Source organism: Melanotaenia boesemani, chromosome 10 (assembly GCF_017639745.1).
Source record: "Melanotaenia boesemani isolate fMelBoe1 chromosome 10, fMelBoe1.pri, whole genome shotgun sequence".
In the NCBI taxonomy this organism is placed as follows: Eukaryota; Metazoa; Chordata; class Actinopteri; order Atheriniformes; family Melanotaeniidae; genus Melanotaenia; species Melanotaenia boesemani.
In genome coordinates, this window is record NC_055691.1 from 8336175 (window position 1) to 8354666 (window position 18492).

General features: G+C 37.6%; 1 protein-coding gene across 1 annotated transcript in view; it reads left to right on the forward strand.

Annotated features, from left to right (window-relative positions):
* cpne2 (copine II) overlaps window positions 1-14743 on the forward strand; it is a 59844-nt gene extending 45101 nt beyond the window's left edge. The window contains exons 14-16 of the mRNA XM_041997658.1: window positions 958-1091; window positions 9958-10194; window positions 13580-14743. Coding sequence (XP_041853592.1) covers window positions 958-1091; window positions 9958-10194; window positions 13580-13687 — 479 coding nt within the window. The 3' untranslated portion in view covers window positions 13688-14743. The remainder of the gene's footprint in view (window positions 1-957; window positions 1092-9957; window positions 10195-13579) is intronic.
* Window positions 14744-18492: the final 3749 nt, after the last annotated feature.

An 18492-nucleotide genomic window follows, 5' to 3' on the forward strand; every position in this document is an offset into this window, starting at 1 on the left:
TTCTACTCCTATATAATTATTTTGTGATAGATTTAATCAGACTTATAAATGTTATCATTTTGTATCTTTCTGTATAAAACCACAAAGTAGACACCTCTATGTTGTAATACAAAATCTCTTTCCATTCATTAGTATGTAAAAGGTGAAGTGATGTGTAGGATGAAGATATATTTATTTACTGAAAGCAAACCAGTTGAGCCCCAACTGCTTAGAATAAAACTGTGAGATCCAGAAGGAGATTATGTTGCACATATTTTATCCTGACAGAGGCAGAGGTTGCGTTAAATAAATTAATCTGTACTCATCCATCTGCTAAAAAAGACCTGAATCAAAGCATTAAATGTGTGTGTTGATTCTAAGCCATCCATTTTAGTTGCATCTTCACAATGGATGCACAACTTTCTGCTATTTAACTATTAGCTGCCACAATTTTAAAAGAAAAGAAAAAAGAAGTTTTCTTGGTCAGTGCAGCCTCCAGCTCATGCATTTTTGCAGTCATGCGCTTTGGACTACATTTACAAAGTACCGCTACTGATACTGTATAAGAAAAAAGGTTTATACAGTGCTCAATATGTAACTTTATAAAAGGTTCACTATTTGCTAATTAACATTTCTTTCCGTAAAAAAAAGAAAAGAAATATGACACGTTTACGTTTCTTGCTGCAGAAATGCACACTTATATGAAGACATGAACGCAGCTGTGCTGAAGCTGGAGACCCATTTACAAAAAAATAAAAAGACACACAGGTAGCTATAGAGGGCTGTGTTCATCTAATGCAGGCTAAAATAGCAGTGTTGATGGAAAATCTACATTTTCATGACTTTCCTGTCCTTATTTTTCCACATTTTTTTCTTTCTTGTGATTCCCTCTTCTACTCGCTCTCTCCCTTTCATTATGATTTTTGACACTTCTTTTAATTGATTTTTTTCTTTCTTATTTCTCTTTCTCATCTTCAGGTGTAGAGGGCATCGCCCAGGCCTACTCCGCCTGCCTCCCTCACATTCGTTTCTATGGCCCGACCAACTTTGCTCCAATCATCAACCACGTAGCACGCTTCGCCGCTCAGGCCATTCAGCAAGACAAAGCAGCGGTGGGTGGCAACGCTTTAGCTGTTTTTTTTTTTCCATTTCTGTGAAACTGTTGAGACGGCAGATAAAAATATTTATATTTTAAAAATATTTGCAAATATACAGATTTTGTTTCAGGCTCAAAAAAAGAAATATAGCTGTTTTAATAGCTTTTATTATATCTTTAAGAATGGAAATTAAATAGGCAATAGGTTTATCAAGTTGAGTTTTTATAGTTATGATTTTTATTGTAGTGGGATGTTGGTTGTTTAATGGTATTTTTACTGTGGTAATATAACTGTATTTATTTGTTTACTTGCCCTGGGGCTACAGATGGGAATTAGCTGGTAGACAAAAATCTGGCACAACGAATCAGTCCTCCTGTTTTTTGTGCCCGAAAAATAAAAATAAAGAAATAAACATGTAAGAGGCAGAATAAGTTGCAGGCGTAGTCAGTACTGACAGAAATAGCTGCTGTTTTCCTCTTCTGCTGGCACACCTGTCCTTCAAGGGACTCTTAAAGACGCATTATGTAACTTTCTGACCTTAAAACTCCACATTCTGGACGCATTTGATGGCACATTGATGTCTGTTATGTGCATTTCTGAAGCTGTCGCCAGCCAGCAGCATCCTGAGGCTGAGAAACCGCACTATACAATTTTTTTTATCCGGGATGCCACATGGTGTTGCAGCTGAGTTTCGCTTCACCTTTGCATCACACACTAGCAAACGGATATAAACACACCAGACATTTTAAATGCACAACACGGCTGATTCAGCAAAGAAATGCATTCAGAAAGACATTATTGGAGGAAAAGAAAGAGAGAGAGGGACAAAGCAAGAGATAAAACAAGAGTCTAGATAAGACTTTTACTGGCTAGAGAGATGAGACAGGATACAAGGTGGACACTGAATTTGCCATCGCTAGGGGGGACACATCACTGAGAAAATATGCAAAGGTTTTGTACTGCGTCTTTAACATTGATTTTTTTGCTCAGACTGCAAATCACTTGCTTTATGAGTATCTAATGTGTTTGTTTTTTCTTTGACTGTACTTGTAATTAGATTTTGGTGAATTATGTTTACCGCTGTGACAAGGTACTTACATGCCCAAAATCACCTTCTCTTGTCGAGACAATACCAAATTCGGATCTCTAAACTTGCACCAGTCATAACGTTGTGTTAAATTGTTATGGTCACATCTTTACATTTTTTATTTCTTGAAAAATAAAAAGGAAATTCATAGGGATTTGGAAAACAGTCTAAATTAAAATTCCCTTTGTAGTATTGGCAGAATGCAGCTCAAGTTTGATCCACAGCTGTCTGGCTGTACATGTTTAAGCATATTTAAGCCCCACATTACTCCACAGTGTGCTGTTTCATTGGAAGCTGCTGTGGATAAAAGCATCTTCTAAATTAATTAAATCTAATCTAATGTAAACGCATATCAGGCCTTCCTTTTTGTTTTTTATTCTGTTTCAGGTCACAACAAGCTAGAAAACATTAACTTTCAGTTGATGCTGCATTCCCTGTACCTTGGAAATGGGAAGTTGAGACTCTTCCTATTTTATTTGCTATCACCATCAAACCTCATTATTAATAATAATATACTTTTAAAACTTGGGCCAGTTCATCATGACTCACAACGAGATTATGTGTAAAAAAAAAAAAAAATTGTTGCTTAAAGTCCATGGTCCATCTGCGGGCAAAGTCTGGTATCAGTTCGATGTATGGTCTGAGTTCTCAGGTTATTCACTAAATGTTTTCACCCATAATAATGAGGTGGTACTAAGGTTATTAAGTAGTACAGATCTGAAAAGAAGCAGATCCTAAGAAAAGTAGTGGCAGAGTTGAGTCATGGGTCACTCTACTTGAATAGATTAAAGATCCTTTCATGTCAATATTAATGCCCCTTTCCTACGCTATTGTGCCAAATGTGTGCCTTCATGTGCACTTTGTAAACCCCTTTGTTGTATTTTACTTGAATTTCTTTTATTTTGCTCTATGATTGTATTCTTTTTATGTGACTCCTTAGGGTAAATATTACCAAGAAAAGCAAATTTCTGTTAAAAAAAGCTGGAGCGCATGCATGTCAGAGGTGTTTGTGCTCATAATTTATCTACTCTTGTGGCTGATGGTACAAACAAGTGTGTGCATCTGTTAGTTCAGGCTGGTGGCATGTTAATCGCAGAGCCATGGAGGAGGGTGGCAGACTGGAGTGACAACTTCTGTCCTGTGTTACACCACTTTGCAGCTGAGATACTGACCAAGATTTTCACACGTTTTTGTGCTTCACAGCATGAAGCGTCCTCCATCTCATGGGGAATCAGAATTTCTGGTTTCAGAAAACAGTTATTGTGAGTTTTTTAACCTTAAAAAAACCAAAGTTTTTACAAAAGTGGACTAAAATCCCTTTTGCGACCGGCAGAAAGCCGTCTTGGACCAGAACATTGTTGTGGCAGAAGGCTTTGTGTGGTCTACTGATCCTCAGGGCTTTGTTGTCAGACACTAAATTCTCCAATAAGGTCAAGACAAACAGGCCTGGGATGAAGATCCAAACAAACACAATTAGGCAATTCACTAAAAGACAGACTTGTCGCCTTCTGTGACACTGTCATGTAATTATACACATTAGCTGCGTCTACTTTATGTTACTGAGTTCAGAGGTCATGATCTTATTTTATATTCTGTATAACTAGCCGGATGATGTGACACTCAAAGAAGCTTTGAATTTGCTGACTTTAACCAAAAGGTACATGGTATATATCCAGCTGCATGTCTCCTGCATACATCTAAAGAGAGTGCAGTAGCTGGGTATCATTATGCTCCCACAGTGCTTTTTGTGCCTAATTGTACCCTGTCACCATGTGGAGAACTATGTGATGTGTGCCAGAATCCTTTTGTTTCTGTAAGGAAATGATTGCAGACCCTTTTCTTGTTTTATTTTACAGTGAGTTCAAACATAGGAATGAGTAACACACAATGAAATGTGACAGCTGAAGTGCAAGTGTATGTGGACCACATGCTGAGGCACTGGTTGAACTGGTGTGTGTGGAGAAAGTGGGCGGGCACATTTTAGGCTGCACAAATCTGCTGCTGCTCTGCCTCTGCATTTCTTTTCCTCAGATAATGAGAGGACCTGCAACTGCAGACTCTGCGGGCGCGTACGAACACATGCCCAGGCTTCAGGCCAGTGCTGAGCTGTGCGTGTCCCAGTGTGCAAGCGACCCTGTCTGCTTGTGTGATAATGATTCTCTAATGAGCGCTGCTGCTAGCACATTAAAGAGACAGGCTTCAGAGCTCTTCCTGAGTTGCGTGTGTGTCTGGTTATGTATTGCATGAAAGTGAGATTTTCTTCCTCGTGAGACAGCGTGTGACTTCACCTTGTCTGTTCTTATCACAGGACAACCATTTGCATTTTTCTTTGTGGGGCTGATGCCTGTTTGTGTTTGTGTCAAAGGCAGTGGTGTGTTGTGGGTAAAATTACTAAGGAAGCTAGTAGCGCTTGCACATGAGTTCTTACATGAAGGACTTCACCTACATATGGACACACTATTTCTTATCGTCTTGGGCACTTTATGAGTTCATGCTATGTTTTCTAAATTCATGCAAAAATCTCACACAAATGTATTAGTTTAAGGATATTCCTAAACTATCCAGAGACTTTTATAATTGTCCCTCTCATTAAATATCAAGGACAACAACTCTGGACCTCATCCTAGTAGCAGCCAGTGTCCTGCAGGTTTTTGATGTTTCCCTACTGCAACACACCTGGTTCAAACCAAAAAGTTCCCCATTAGGTTGTTGTCATGCTTTGCACAAGCCTCTTAATGACCTATTAGGAGTGTTGCAGCAGGGAAACATCAAAACCTTGCAGGACACTGGCTCAAGAGGTCTGGGGCATCATGCATAAAACTGTGCCTAGCAAAGCAATCTACAGGTGGTGTCTTCGCCACAAAAAGCAAATGCTACGCACTTCAACTTTCAGATTTATAAAGCATGCGCATGCACTTCCCATGCCTGTTTCCGTTTATAAATCAGAATTAACTCTAAAGCAGGCGCTCGTGAGGGAACGCCTTCCCACGCTCACATGGTGGCTATAAATGGTCAGGTGAATGCCTATAATAAATATTTATCATATCATTTCCATGATGGCACGAGAGAGAAAAAGAGGGAAGAAGCAGAGTTTCTCAGGGTGTGAGACTGAGATCCTGATGGACCATGGTGAAAAATGTAAAAATGTTTAATTGGTGGGCATGGCGTGGGCACTACTTGTGTCAGAAAGGCAATATAGTGGCAGCATGTGGCAGATGCTGTCATCGCAGTGTCAGAAGGCAAGACACACCAGAGCCATCAGATGTTGGGGCTGGATATCTCAGTCGGTGCCTGTCATGCGGGAGATCAAAGTTCGAATCCTACAGGGGTGGATAATAACACCTTCCACGTGGGACCTTGGGCAAGACGCTACAGCCCACAGTAAATCATTTTGGAGAAAAGCGTCTGCTAAATTACAGTAATGATGCCGGTAATGTAGTCTTTTGTTTTAATGTATAAAATCAACATGTACAGATACTTCTGAGATTGGTAGCAGTTTATTTTGTGTTAAATCATATTTCTTTATAGTTCCTGGGTGTTTCAGCCCAGTGGGCGGTGCTGCAGCTGTGATTAGAGAGGGTGAGGCCAGAGACTCCATGCAGCACTGCAGCAGCCGTGTCCTCTAAGGACGTCCTGCAGGTGCAGAGGGACACGATCACCGCTATTAACCAGGTGGACAAGGAGTTGCAGGAAATGGAGACTGTCTTGATGGAAATTGGGACAACAATAAGGATTGTGTAAGAATAAATAAATAAATAAAAGAAATCCACCTCTTGTGTGTTTCATAAGCGTTGCATCACTTGTAGACCCTCTAGTCTGTCCCATTCTGGTGGATCTCAGAATAAATGACCAAAGCTTACTTTTCACATTTTCTTTTACTGACTGGTAAATGTTGCCAGCAGACTCTCCACTTCATCATTTCCTTGATTTTATTCTGTACAGTTGGTGTTGCAATTTCACATTTTCCCAGATTTTGTGCTTATGCCATGGTCAGAGTTTGCATGGAGGTAGGAACATTCTCCCGCCAAGTTTGGTTTTTATAAATCCCAAAAGATGACTATATTTGGCGGACGCTGGTTTTTGTTCCTATGCAAGCTTTATAAATGAGGCCCCTGGAGTTGGTGATCCCTGGCCTACAGCATCATGATCTACAAACTCTGTCACACACCAAGCACAAAAGCTTTCCATACTTAATCTACCATTCATTAGGCAAGTAGCTCAGATCTGCAGAGGATATAAACAGTTGTATTTACAGTTAATCTGGCTAATATGGGGGCTACAGTATCTCACAGACGTGAGTACACCCTTCACATTTTTGCAAATATTTTAGTATATCTTTTCATGGGACAACACTATGGAAATTAAACTTGACACACAGAATATCAAAGTTTAGTTTTTATAGTTTGATATTCTGTATGTCAAAGTTTAATTTCTAGAGTGTTGTCCCATGAAAAGATATTCTAAATTATTTGCAAAAATGTGAGGGGTGTACTTTTCTGTCCAATAATATGAGTTTAGTAACACACATCCAGGCATAATGAACTGTTTTTTTCACACCCAAATACACATAAGCAGTTCAGTCAGTAGCAAACTCACAGAGTAGGGAGTAATGAATAGGAAGACCGTTCTCCTGTCTGCCATGAATGCAAAGTGGTCAATAACCATGTTGTAAAATTTCCCTCTGGCTTTAAGGTTTTCTACAGCAACAGAGTCAATGGATATTTTGGGCTAAGTTGACAAGCCAGTCCTGTCCACATGTATTTCTCTAGTACGTTTTAGTCTTTTTTAAGATAGGAAAAGGAGCGTTCTGCTGATGTGCTGGTAGCTGGTATTGTGAGCATAAGCTGAAGTAACTTGTTGACTTCAGACAGTGTGCTCTGTGGATCATGTTGCAGTAAAGCTTTTGCAGCTCATTCTTTAGTATGTGCTCATCAAAGAAAGAATATGTTTTGATAAGTTGTGTTAACTCGCTGCTTGGAAAAGCAGTGGTCTTGTACAAAGATGCAAACAATGTGTGATTTGAAAGAAGTTCTGATGCTTCATATCTGCAAACCTGGAAGAGCATTTCTGACGGAAACACTTCGAAATGAAAGATAAAGTCAAAATCCTCAAGTTTGTGCTTCAAGGCTTTATCTTTTATTATCTTTTCTAAAGCCAGACAGACTTGCATTCTGCATGGATGGCATGTACTGCACAGCTCCCGAAGTTCCTGATGGCTCTCGTCTTTCTAGACTATCTGAGCTCACATAAAAAAGCCAAGGCAACATTCATATACACTTTTTTTTTGATGACAGTTAGTTGGTACATGTTGGAAAAGTCTGATGTGTCATCCACCTCTTTAGCAATGAAAGGAACTGCTTTAATGTCTTCATCAGTCCCATCCTGGAGAACACGAGTTCTGCTTTCAATGAGATGATTCTGTATGGTGTTTAACATACCGCTGAACACTGTTGATGTTTTCAAAGTGATCTGCATGCACCAGCTCACCGGAGGTAATAATAAAAATGAATAAATTAATGGACATAAACAAAAAAATAAATAGAAGAGGCCTAGTTTCCCTTGGTTTCTGAGAGAATAACGTCATTGGTGAAAGGAAAGAAAAAAGAGAATACAGCCCAGATCACAAGTATTCTGCACATAGCATGTAAAAAAGGCAACAAATGTCAACTTTATTTTTAGCAGGTTGTCATCAGTACAGAAGGAGGTGTGTGGAAACACAGTGACTGAAGTCAGGGATGACCTCAGGCCTTTATGAAGCATATGCAACATACCCAGAGCATATTTTTGTTAACTTGCTTCACTAACCCTTACAATGGTGATCAGGGATGATCCATGCAGCACATCATAACAAATGTAACTGGCCTGCGTGGTTAGATATGTCACCTCTCTGAACCCAAAATGCATTAGGAGTGTAATTATAGCGGGGTATGCAGTAATTTGCTTGTTTATGCTAGAAAAGCAACAGCTCTTGTTATCAGTAAGAGCAGAACCAGTGCTGTATGTCTGAGTTTTAGCTTCACTTCTTGTCCAAGTCTTGTTCTTTTCTTTTTTTAATTTTACATTTTCTTATATGCATTGCTTTAATCAAACTCCCATTACGTCTTTAAGGTGCCACACATAACAAAATCGAAAGTCAATAACTTAAACTAGTGTAGCTGTATTTTTCTCAAAGCTTTATTTAACTTCACAGATTACTCTAAGGTAGGGATGTCAAATTCATCTTAGTTCTGGGGGCCACATAAAAAGCAATATTTTCTGCCTTTCAACTCCCTGCCTCCTTTATCTACTATCATAAAGAATGCATTAACATAAAATTTAAATTAAATAAATTAAATAATTATGAATAATTTTTATTCATAAAATTATTTATTCATAAAATTATTAATAAAATTAAATGAATGAAAACAAATTATTTGCATTATATTTTTCATCTGCAGTTCTCTTGAATTCAGTCAAATGTTTTTTTCAGTTCATTACTGCAACTCATTCAGCGAACATGAACAAGATAAAATTGAACTGGTGGAACTTTTATCTGAGGTAGAGCCAGATTTCTCCTCCAGAAGATTATATAAACCCAAAACGGGGCTTATGGAAGAAGCCAGAAACACAAATTGAATTCTTCTGTATGAATAAATATGCAACTTTTAACATATTACCAAAATCTGAAGAGTGGGCGAGTAGCACTGTCTGGCCCATTGCACCAGCAGTAAATTTAGTTTTTGGCATATTTCACACCTGAAAACACATTTGCTGCACTTTTGGCACTTCTACATGTTCAAAGTTAAGGTCTTGGAATAACTGATGAAATATATATGTGTATTTTTGTTCAGTAATACCAGAATTTAATGCTGAAATAATTTTCTTTCTCCCACAGGTTTGCTATGTAGGTGTATTTTGTTGATAGGACAAATAAAGAGGGTATTTCCCTATCTTTAATCAAGAGCATAATTGTTTGATTTGAAAGCAAGATTTCTTGTTTTCATGCTCAAATATCATATTGTTTTCTATCAAAACTCTGCTCTCAAACTCAAAAAGTCCCTTCTTGCTCTCAAATAATCATTCATTCTTTCAAAACTCTGCTTCTCTTCTCAGGTTTAGTGTTGCAGGTTGAAAACTTCGGCCTCCAGCTCGGTCTCTTTCCCTCACACTCTGACACACTCTCTGCTCTCACAACTTCTGCTCTTGTACATTTTTCTCGTGTCGCTGAATGAGCTGTCTGTCAAACGTCCTCCAGCCAATAGAAAACTAGATAAATGATGACCGAGCAAATCGTCCCCATCTTCTTCAGGGTGTGCATGTTTTATTATGCTTTTCTTTTGTTTTATGCATGTGAGTGTTTTTTCCAATGAAAGAAAAACTCAGGATGTTTGACAGGAAAAAATATCCAAGAGCAGAGAATGTGTCAGAGTGTGAAGGAAAGAGACCGAGCTTAGGAGATTTGAACCTGCAACACTAAACCTGAGAAGAGAAGCAGAGTTTTCAAAGGAATAATGAAATATTTCAGAGCAAGAAAGGACTTTTTGAGTGAGAGAGAGAGAGCAATATGATATTTGAGTGTGAAAATGAGAAATTGTTGCTTTCAAGTCAAACAATTATGCTCTTCATATGGAAATACCCTCATCTGGAAACAGTTTATTATGTGTTTGTTTGTTAAGAAGACTGGAGATACTGTATAAAGAGTGCACAGACCATCTTTAATTTTAACTCTAAAACCTCTCTGCCTTGTTTTTTTTTTAAGAGTTTCACGTAGTAAATAGACTTTAACTGGCATTTTCTCTCCGTTCACCTCTACAGCAGTACTTCACGCTCCTCATCATAACAGATGGAGTCATCAGCGATATGGACGAGACGCGCCACGCCATTGTGCAGGCGTCTAAGTTACCCATGTCCATCATCATCATTGGCGTTGGCAATGCAGACTTTGCTGCCATGGAGTTCCTCGATGGAGACGCCAGCGTTCTGAGGTCCAACACCGGAGAGGAAGCTGTTCGGGACATCGTGCAGTTCGTCCCTTTCAGGGATTTTCGTAATGTGAGCATTTGTTTACTGAGATTTTTATTTAATTTTAGTTCGGAGACAGTTTGTGGGTTATTATGAGATTTAACATCCAAGGTAGAGGACCAGGGTTTGAAAACTGGACTAGAGAGACCAGCGCAGACAAAATAATAATAATAATAATAATAATAACAAAAAAAAAGCACAGACAGGAATTTAAAAATATTAAGGCTTTTATAACTTTACATGACTTTAGAACAAAAGTGGACAGACAAAAGTGATTCAAGTGAAAGAATAAAATGTAATGTACAGTTAACTTAATTAACTTAAACTAATTTATAAAATTAAAGTTTCCTTAAAAATAGAAGTGAAAGAAACAAGTACAAGAAATAGAATTTGGTTGTGAATAGACATCATTAGAAATTGATATTTAATGAAATAAAACATTTTCTCAATTATTTCCCAATTTCTCTTGCAAAAAGTGGACAGAGTTCAAATTAAGTAGAAAAAATGTACAGTATATGACAACTAAAAACATTTCTTAAACATAAAAAATACAAATATCCTATAAATTAAGTTATATTCAAACCGAACGTTGACAGACTTCAACATAATGACAAAATTAAAGTAGTTTCCTGTAAAATGACTTTCTTAAAAATATTTAATTAAAAACAGAAACTTAGTTGAAAAAAATATAAATTGAAATGTGAATCAAATTAAAAAAATACTGAATTTACCTACTTGAAAAAGAGCAATTTACTCAGAAATAATATAAACACAAATTAAGTTAAAACATGGAAATTTATTTAAAATATTTTAAATTTACTTAGAAAACATCAAAGCAAAAATGTAGTTAAGAAAAAAAGTGGAAATTTACTTTAAAAAAATTTTTTTTTATAAAATCTAAATGATATTACTTTTAAATCAACAGTGGACACATTTTAAATGAGCATAGAATAAAACTTAAACACAGCTTACCAGCAAACATGACCATTAATGATTATGGCCTGGAACTCACCTGTCCTGTGGTCCTGGACAGTGTTGCCTGTACAGCAAAAAAGTTATCAATAATGACTATATATATACAGCTGATATAAACTGATATAAATCTTTCATTTTAAATAGTAAAATAGAAGACCTTCATTTTTACTAATCAAACTGCCCGTCAGACTTGACGTCCTTCTTTAACCAAATTTTTTGCAGTTAATCTTTGAATCCATTTCTGCTTTGTGATTTGATGCTTTACCTTTTGAGAGGATGTCATGCGGTCTAAGAGTAAATGTAAATGGTGGCCTGTTGTTTTTCGGAGTGTTTGTTTTTCCAGTGCATATGGATGGCATAATTGGCTGTTTGAGTGTAACCGCCTGGCTATCTCGGCCTCAGCAGAGACACTGGATGCTTACTGATCTGATGAGAGAGTTCATCAATAGTATCCACTACCGGGGATAGGGGTTATTTTCCTTGATGAGGTCACAAAGGGCAAGATCTGAGACTCACCCATTTGAGCACACTTTCGCTAAAAAGTGGAGCAAGCAAGTGACAGAGGAGCCAGAGTTTTCACATTTTTGGGCCTCATACACAGGCTATGAGGACACATATGACTTTTAGAAAACCTTTAGAAAGTGAACTTTGCATAATATGGGACCTTTAAGTTGATGCGGTTCAGACGTGTGTGCTGCAGGTGTGCATGAATGTTAATTAGTATGTGTGCATTTTCAGGTTGTGCATAGCAGAACTCATTAGTGCATTGTTGGTTTCTGTAATACTTTTCTGTGCATGTTTTGTGTGCATGTGAGCTGGTGGTGGGCGAAGTGACTTCCACTGTAGTGGGAAGAACAGAGAGTGTTTACTGGCCTCATTCCAGGTTGTTGGTGAGAGGATGAGAGACAGCAATAAACTGAACGGAGAGAAAGAGGCAGAAAATCAAGCTGAGACAAAGAGGAAATGTAGAAATTAGAGTGACCTGAAATGAGGTCCTGTGCTGCCAAGATAAATTTGAATATTAATTTTACAACCTATTCAAGATAATAGATTAGTGTTTTTCTGTTTTTTTTTTTGGGGTGGTAGTAAAAATAAAAGCTGGATTTAAAGAGTTAGTTTCTCTTTTGTGTGTTGTAGCAGGTTAATGATTGGTCAGGTGTGTCACTTTCAGTCAGTCAGACACCATTCTGGTTCTGGTTCTGTAGTTTCAGAACCTTAGTGCTTTCTGGCAAACCAAGTGGTATGACTGCAGAAGTACACATAATAATAACTGGGAACTGTAAATCTTACTTGAAATAATCTACCTACCTACCAACGACTGTTTCCTAAAATGTATAATATAATCAAACAGCCAGTAGAATCTCATGAGATGTCAACAGGATCTGATTTTTACTCTAAATGAATGATTCCAGTGTTTGATCAACCTAAGTTAGGCAATCTGAACATGAGGTGTGTAGTCAACCTACTTTCATCTGTGTTGGGAGACGGTTCTCAGTTGGCTTCTCCCTTGGTGGTAGCTGCTTTGGTGGCTGCCCAGCAGCTTTAAAGATGGTCATGTAACACCATGTCCAGCTCCACATTTGCCCAAGTCTTTTTTACTGTATTCCTTCTTCACATTCTGAAGCTACTATTGTTGTTTGTTTGTGTTTGTTTGTTTTTAACTTGTGAGAACCAACTTTTCGAGTTGCAAGCAATTTTTGGTCAGAATGCGCCGGCCAGTATCTGCATGGTTCACTTTAGTGTAAAAAGGCTAAATCAGACACCATGACAGAATGGTATCACGCTGTATCAAACAGGCTGTCATCTTTGACATAATCAGGCTGGTTTATTATTTTTGACTGGACTGTGTATGTCAGCTCCTCATAGCGAGACAAAGAATGAACCTTCAGCTGTCTTGACAACAGGTTGTTAAATAAGAAAAGACAAAAAAAAAAAGAAAGATGCTATCATTTTCAGAGCCTCTGTTATCTTTTTCATCAGGTTAAAGGCTTTCTGTCATTTAAAAAGCCCTCAGAGCAGATGTTCCAGTCCGTGAAGTCCAACAAAGTTTACTTTGTTTTTTGTAATGTGGGCAATCACGAAATAATACTGAAGCAAATTAAACTCCAACAGACATGGTGTCTGCGTGTTTGTTTGGCTAATTGTAGCTTATTCAAAGTGTTCTATCTACTAATTTTCCCTTTAGTTGTTGAATCATTGCAAACTCTCGTAATTCAGTTGAACTTCTGTTGCTCACATGGATGCATGAAGACTCATGCAGTGATAAAAAAAACACCTTTGTGAAAAAATAATGGTGGACTATGAAGCAGTTATTCCTTCTTTCTTTGAGGTTGTGCCTACCTAGCTGCTAGGCCGGCATTATGCAAAAACATTTTATGGTTGTGTAGAAAAGAGACAGAAGAGCCTTTAACATTCTGCTTAATGTTCTTTTTTCTCTCAGGCACCAAAGGAGACTCTCGCCAAATCAGTGTTGGCCGAGCTGCCGCAGCAGGTCACCCAGTACTTTAAACAGCGGAATCTACCGCCCATCAACCCGGCGCCAGAGTGAGACCCCTGGAAGAAAAAGAGCCCACATGCTGTACAATAGCTTGACAAAACCTTCTTCTTATTAATGGCAAACAGTACAGAATGAAAGTCTGTGTCAGCTGTGACCAAAACATGAGTTGTGGACAAAAAAAAAAAAAAAAAAAAAAGAAAAAAATGTCAACATTTTTGCCATAATAATTGTAAAGTTTTACTGGTTTTCCAGTGTGAATCCTTCAGATGTGATTTCCAGCAAACAGATCTGTGATGTTGTGGAATGAGCCTTCAGATAACATGCAGGTAAAGCTATGGCCTTTTTTCTAGAAGGATTCAAAGAAATACCTTGATTTATGAGGATGTTTTCCTTTTTCTTTCTGCATGTGTGTGTCCCGTGATCTTTTGTGTAAAGTCTTTTCTAAGCTGAACATTATCAGTGGTTGAATCCTGTCCAGTTGTTGTACGGATTCTTTTTTAGAAAGCAGATACGATGAAGACTGTTTCCATTTGTGCTCACATGTTGGCAGACTCATGATCCAAGTCTGTGTAGAGCACCATTTCTCCACCCATCACCAGGGGAAGGTTTTTATTTAGAAGTTTTGATGATCTGAGAGGCGGGTTTAACGCCTGGGAAGGAAGTAGTTGGAGGAGAATGAGGCCACAGTGGCAGCTGTAGCACTAACACAGGATGGATGTGGGATACTGTGTCAACTCATACGGTTTATCAATATGGAGCCATGTTGCTAGCTTTTGTAAAATCCTTGTATTTCTTGAGTTGATCTTGCATGTTGTTAATATGAACTTACTGTTTACAAATTGATGCTGATTATCACAAATGCATGTATTTTTTATTCTAAAATCATTTATTGGATGTAAATAATGAGATAATGTTGGAAGTAAATATTACGTGCTAAAGAAAGATACTGCTGTGGCAGAGAGAGCAGAGAAGTTTCAGATATGCATATATCGAATGTATATTTCTATGATGCTGTTTCTGTAATTATAAACCAATGTTCGGCCATGTTTAATGTCATTTTTATGAAGTGATGAATTGTGTAATTAAACTACAATGTGGTATGATGTGCATCTTTGTACTAAATGTGTCTATTGATTTTCTAAAGATGTGATTATGTCCACACTCAGGTTAATAAACTAGAAAAAAGTTGCATTGTCTCTTTATCTCTGTGGACGTCAGAGGAGAAAGAAGACGCAAATGATCACAATGTGATGCAATATTATTACAAACTTTAGTGGCAAGCAAAATATCACAAAGCAACGCAACATGATCAAAATAAGATGTGATATTAACACAAAGATTATGCAAAATGACTACAGTAGGAAGCAGAAGACTCAAAAATTAATTCAGTCACTGAAGAGATGCAAAATGATTTGCAAATGTCAATAATGAGATGCTAAATTTTCAACCAAGAGATGTCAATTGACAACAGGAGGAAAGAAAATAACCATAAACATGCTAAAAAAAAATACTACATCTATAGGCAAAACAACCACAATCTGATGCAAAAGTTGGATTTAGAAACAAAATGATCACAATGAGATGCTTAATTCTTAATAAGTTTTATAAAGAATGCTCAAAAAGAAAGAAAAAACACCCAACAACACATGCAAAAAAAAACCCTACAAAACCTTTTAAACCAGATAAATTAACACAAATATGTAAACAAACATATGTAAGCAGGGAGTGATACACAAAAAGAGGCAGCAAAATGAGAACAGAAGTATTCAGGAAGGAAAAAGCACAAAACAAATCACAACCACAAAAACAGTATTCTTGAGACAAACCATAACCACAGATAAAACCCCCACCACACTCACATTAAAAATAGTCTGTACATGAAAAATAAGTTGTACGGAAACTGAGGTGTGGGTTGGGAGACACACAACTGCTTTTAATGCCATATAAACACCTCTGATTTTCCCTGTTTGTTGTGCCTGGACTGAAGAGATAATGAATTACATCCTGCTCCTACCTGTTACACTGAGCAGAGGGAATTTTCTTCACATAAACTGTGACACTAGAGAAACATAAATGAGAGGAAAACATCTCAGAACCCAGCCTGTGCTGCTGCTTTAGCTTCAAACTGGCTGCAAAGATGGCTGCTCATGGCTGATGCTTCTCTTTGTCCAGTACACCTCAAAACTCCAATCCCCTACTGATGCTTTTTTGTGCTTGTTAGCCACATTAGTTGTTGTCATAGCAACTCCCTCCACAGCTTCACTGGTGATACCAAGCTTCAGCTCTCAGTTACACCCAAAAATCCCTTGGCTGCTGTATCAATAACAGTGAGCTGACCTGAGACAAACCTCCTTACTCAGCATGAACAAAAGATAAAATTATCTCCCAGTCTCATCTTCACACTGTGCAAAAAAAAAAGCTTTGAGGCAGCCTCATACTGTTAGCAGCACACTCAAAGAAACAGTTTATCCACTCATTGATTTACAAACACTGAACGGCCGTGGAGACTTTATATTTTTATATCTCCCCACCTTGACTGCCAACCTGCTCTTTTATCTTAATCAGTGAACTGAGCTCAGCTCCAGATGCACATTTCTCCTGCCAAGGTCTAAATGAGGAGTGAATGCATATCCTGCAATCCCATTATCTGAATTAGTTTTATTCTGCTCCAATTTTGCACATTCATTTCATGGCATATGTTGGTCTGGCTCTTAGCTACAGTCATGCTGCACGACAACAAGCACTTTTGTACAACCAAAGTACTGCTTAATTTATTGCAAATCATAAATATCCAACAGTATCTTATCCTTAAAAGTCTGAGATCATTCACTTTTTCCTTACAGACAGTTATGACTGAAACTCAGAGTGTTTCTAGATCAGCCTGTGGATTAAATACAGAAGCAGCGGCTCATGACCAGACATCACTACACACCAAGGTGGGTGTAAAAACCGTGGGTTTTGCTACAGCAATTAACTTTTTATATGCAGTCTATCACTGACACAAAGTCAGTGAAACAGCAGTACACAACAACAGCATCTTTCAAACAGTACAGTCACAGTCTGCAGAAATGTGCTGGCGTCTTCTCCTCAGCCATTATTAAAGATCACATCATCTGTAAGAACATCTGCTTTATCAATGCCACTATTTTCAGGATCTCGGGTCCACATCATTATTATTATTATTATTATTAGTAGTAGTAGTAGTAGTATTAAGTTATTGAGTTTTTAGAGTTTCTGATTGTCAGATTTTTCTCTTTAGATCCAAACAAGCTATTTCAGTCACTTCATAGCATTTAAAAACATATGCAGTTAAAAAATAAGAAAAAAACAAAAAACAAAAATTAAAAGACTGAAATTAAATTAAATATAGTTTAATGTTTCTCATTAATAAATAAACAAAAATTAATACCAAATCAATAACTTTGTATGATTCAAATTATTTAATCCTTTTTCTTGTCTTCTAAACTTAGCAAAACAAAAGTCAGGAAAATGGTGCTTGGTGAATTATTTCCACCAAACACCAATTTCTTGTGTCCCCTTATATAATTTGTAAGGAGAAAGTTACAGGGGATATTGATAGACTTTTTTGAGGGACACTGCCCACATGTTTAGCCGTGTTGCTCATTCCACATGAGCACAATCCTCACAATTTATACCTAATTGAAAAGGTGACTCATCAGACTTTTCAGCTATGTGTAAAACAACAACTGCTATTAAGGAACCAAATTTAAATGGTCTTTCTTCTTGTGCCAAGTTTACTTCCCAGTGATAGGCAGATGAGGTAACTTAAAAGAACTTGTTACTGTTTAATGATTGAGTTCACAATATTTTAATCTAATACTTGCTTCATAGAGCTGACTCAGCAGTCAGCATTTAATGGCACCAAATAACTAATACTGACACCTTTCTTAATGACATAAAGACATTGTGGATACTGACTGAGTAGAAAATCAAATAGGAGGCAGTTTTAATATACAAACACCAAGTTTATATGTAATCTGTGATTATGGTATTTAACTACTTTGTAATATTAATAGTTATTTAATCCCCTTTCATTGTCTTTTAAAGTAGCTGTGTTAGGTGATTCAGAGTATGAGCTCCTGCTGTGATCTCTCTATGACCAAGTTTGCCCTCTATCAATGGAAAACAACCATATGCTAAAATAAATAGCAATACTTCCAGATTCTTCATTTTTTTGTTTAAGTGAAAACAGCTTGTTTAAACAAAACAATAATCCCAACAAAGTTCAACACAACATGCCAATCATGCTCCCGTATTTACACACAGTGCAGCTTTAACTTTGTGGTTCTAAAAGTAAAGATCAGCAACTAAAATGTCTCAGCAGCTAAAACACAAAAACAGAAAGTGAAATTTGACTTTGAAGGCTACATTATTGTACCGTCTGTTTATCTCTGGACACTCTAAAGTGCTGTGACATTACAGAGTTCAGGTGAATAAACCTTAATGAAGCCTGGAGAGGGAACCAGGTGAGATGCTCAGAGGCAGGTCAAACAGCAGCCGTCTCCTCAACAAGGCCCCCTCTGCTACAGCTGTGACATCTCTCCATCAGAGTGCTAGAAAATATGACACAGTTCTAAGAAAAGCAGTCGAGAAGAGAGACAGGGCGATGAGTCGGTGACACAGATAAAGAGGCTAAAACAAGAACTGGAGATGGACAATGCTCAGGAGACGTGAAATAGGGTCGAGAAGAAGAGACAAACGGACAGAACGCAAAAGGTGTGAGACGAAGAAGACAAGCGAGACAGCTGGTGCACTTCATTAACTGAAGCTTGCACCTGCAGATTTGTGTTTATGTCTTGCTCACAGCAGCTAAAATGACTATAAATTGTCACTGC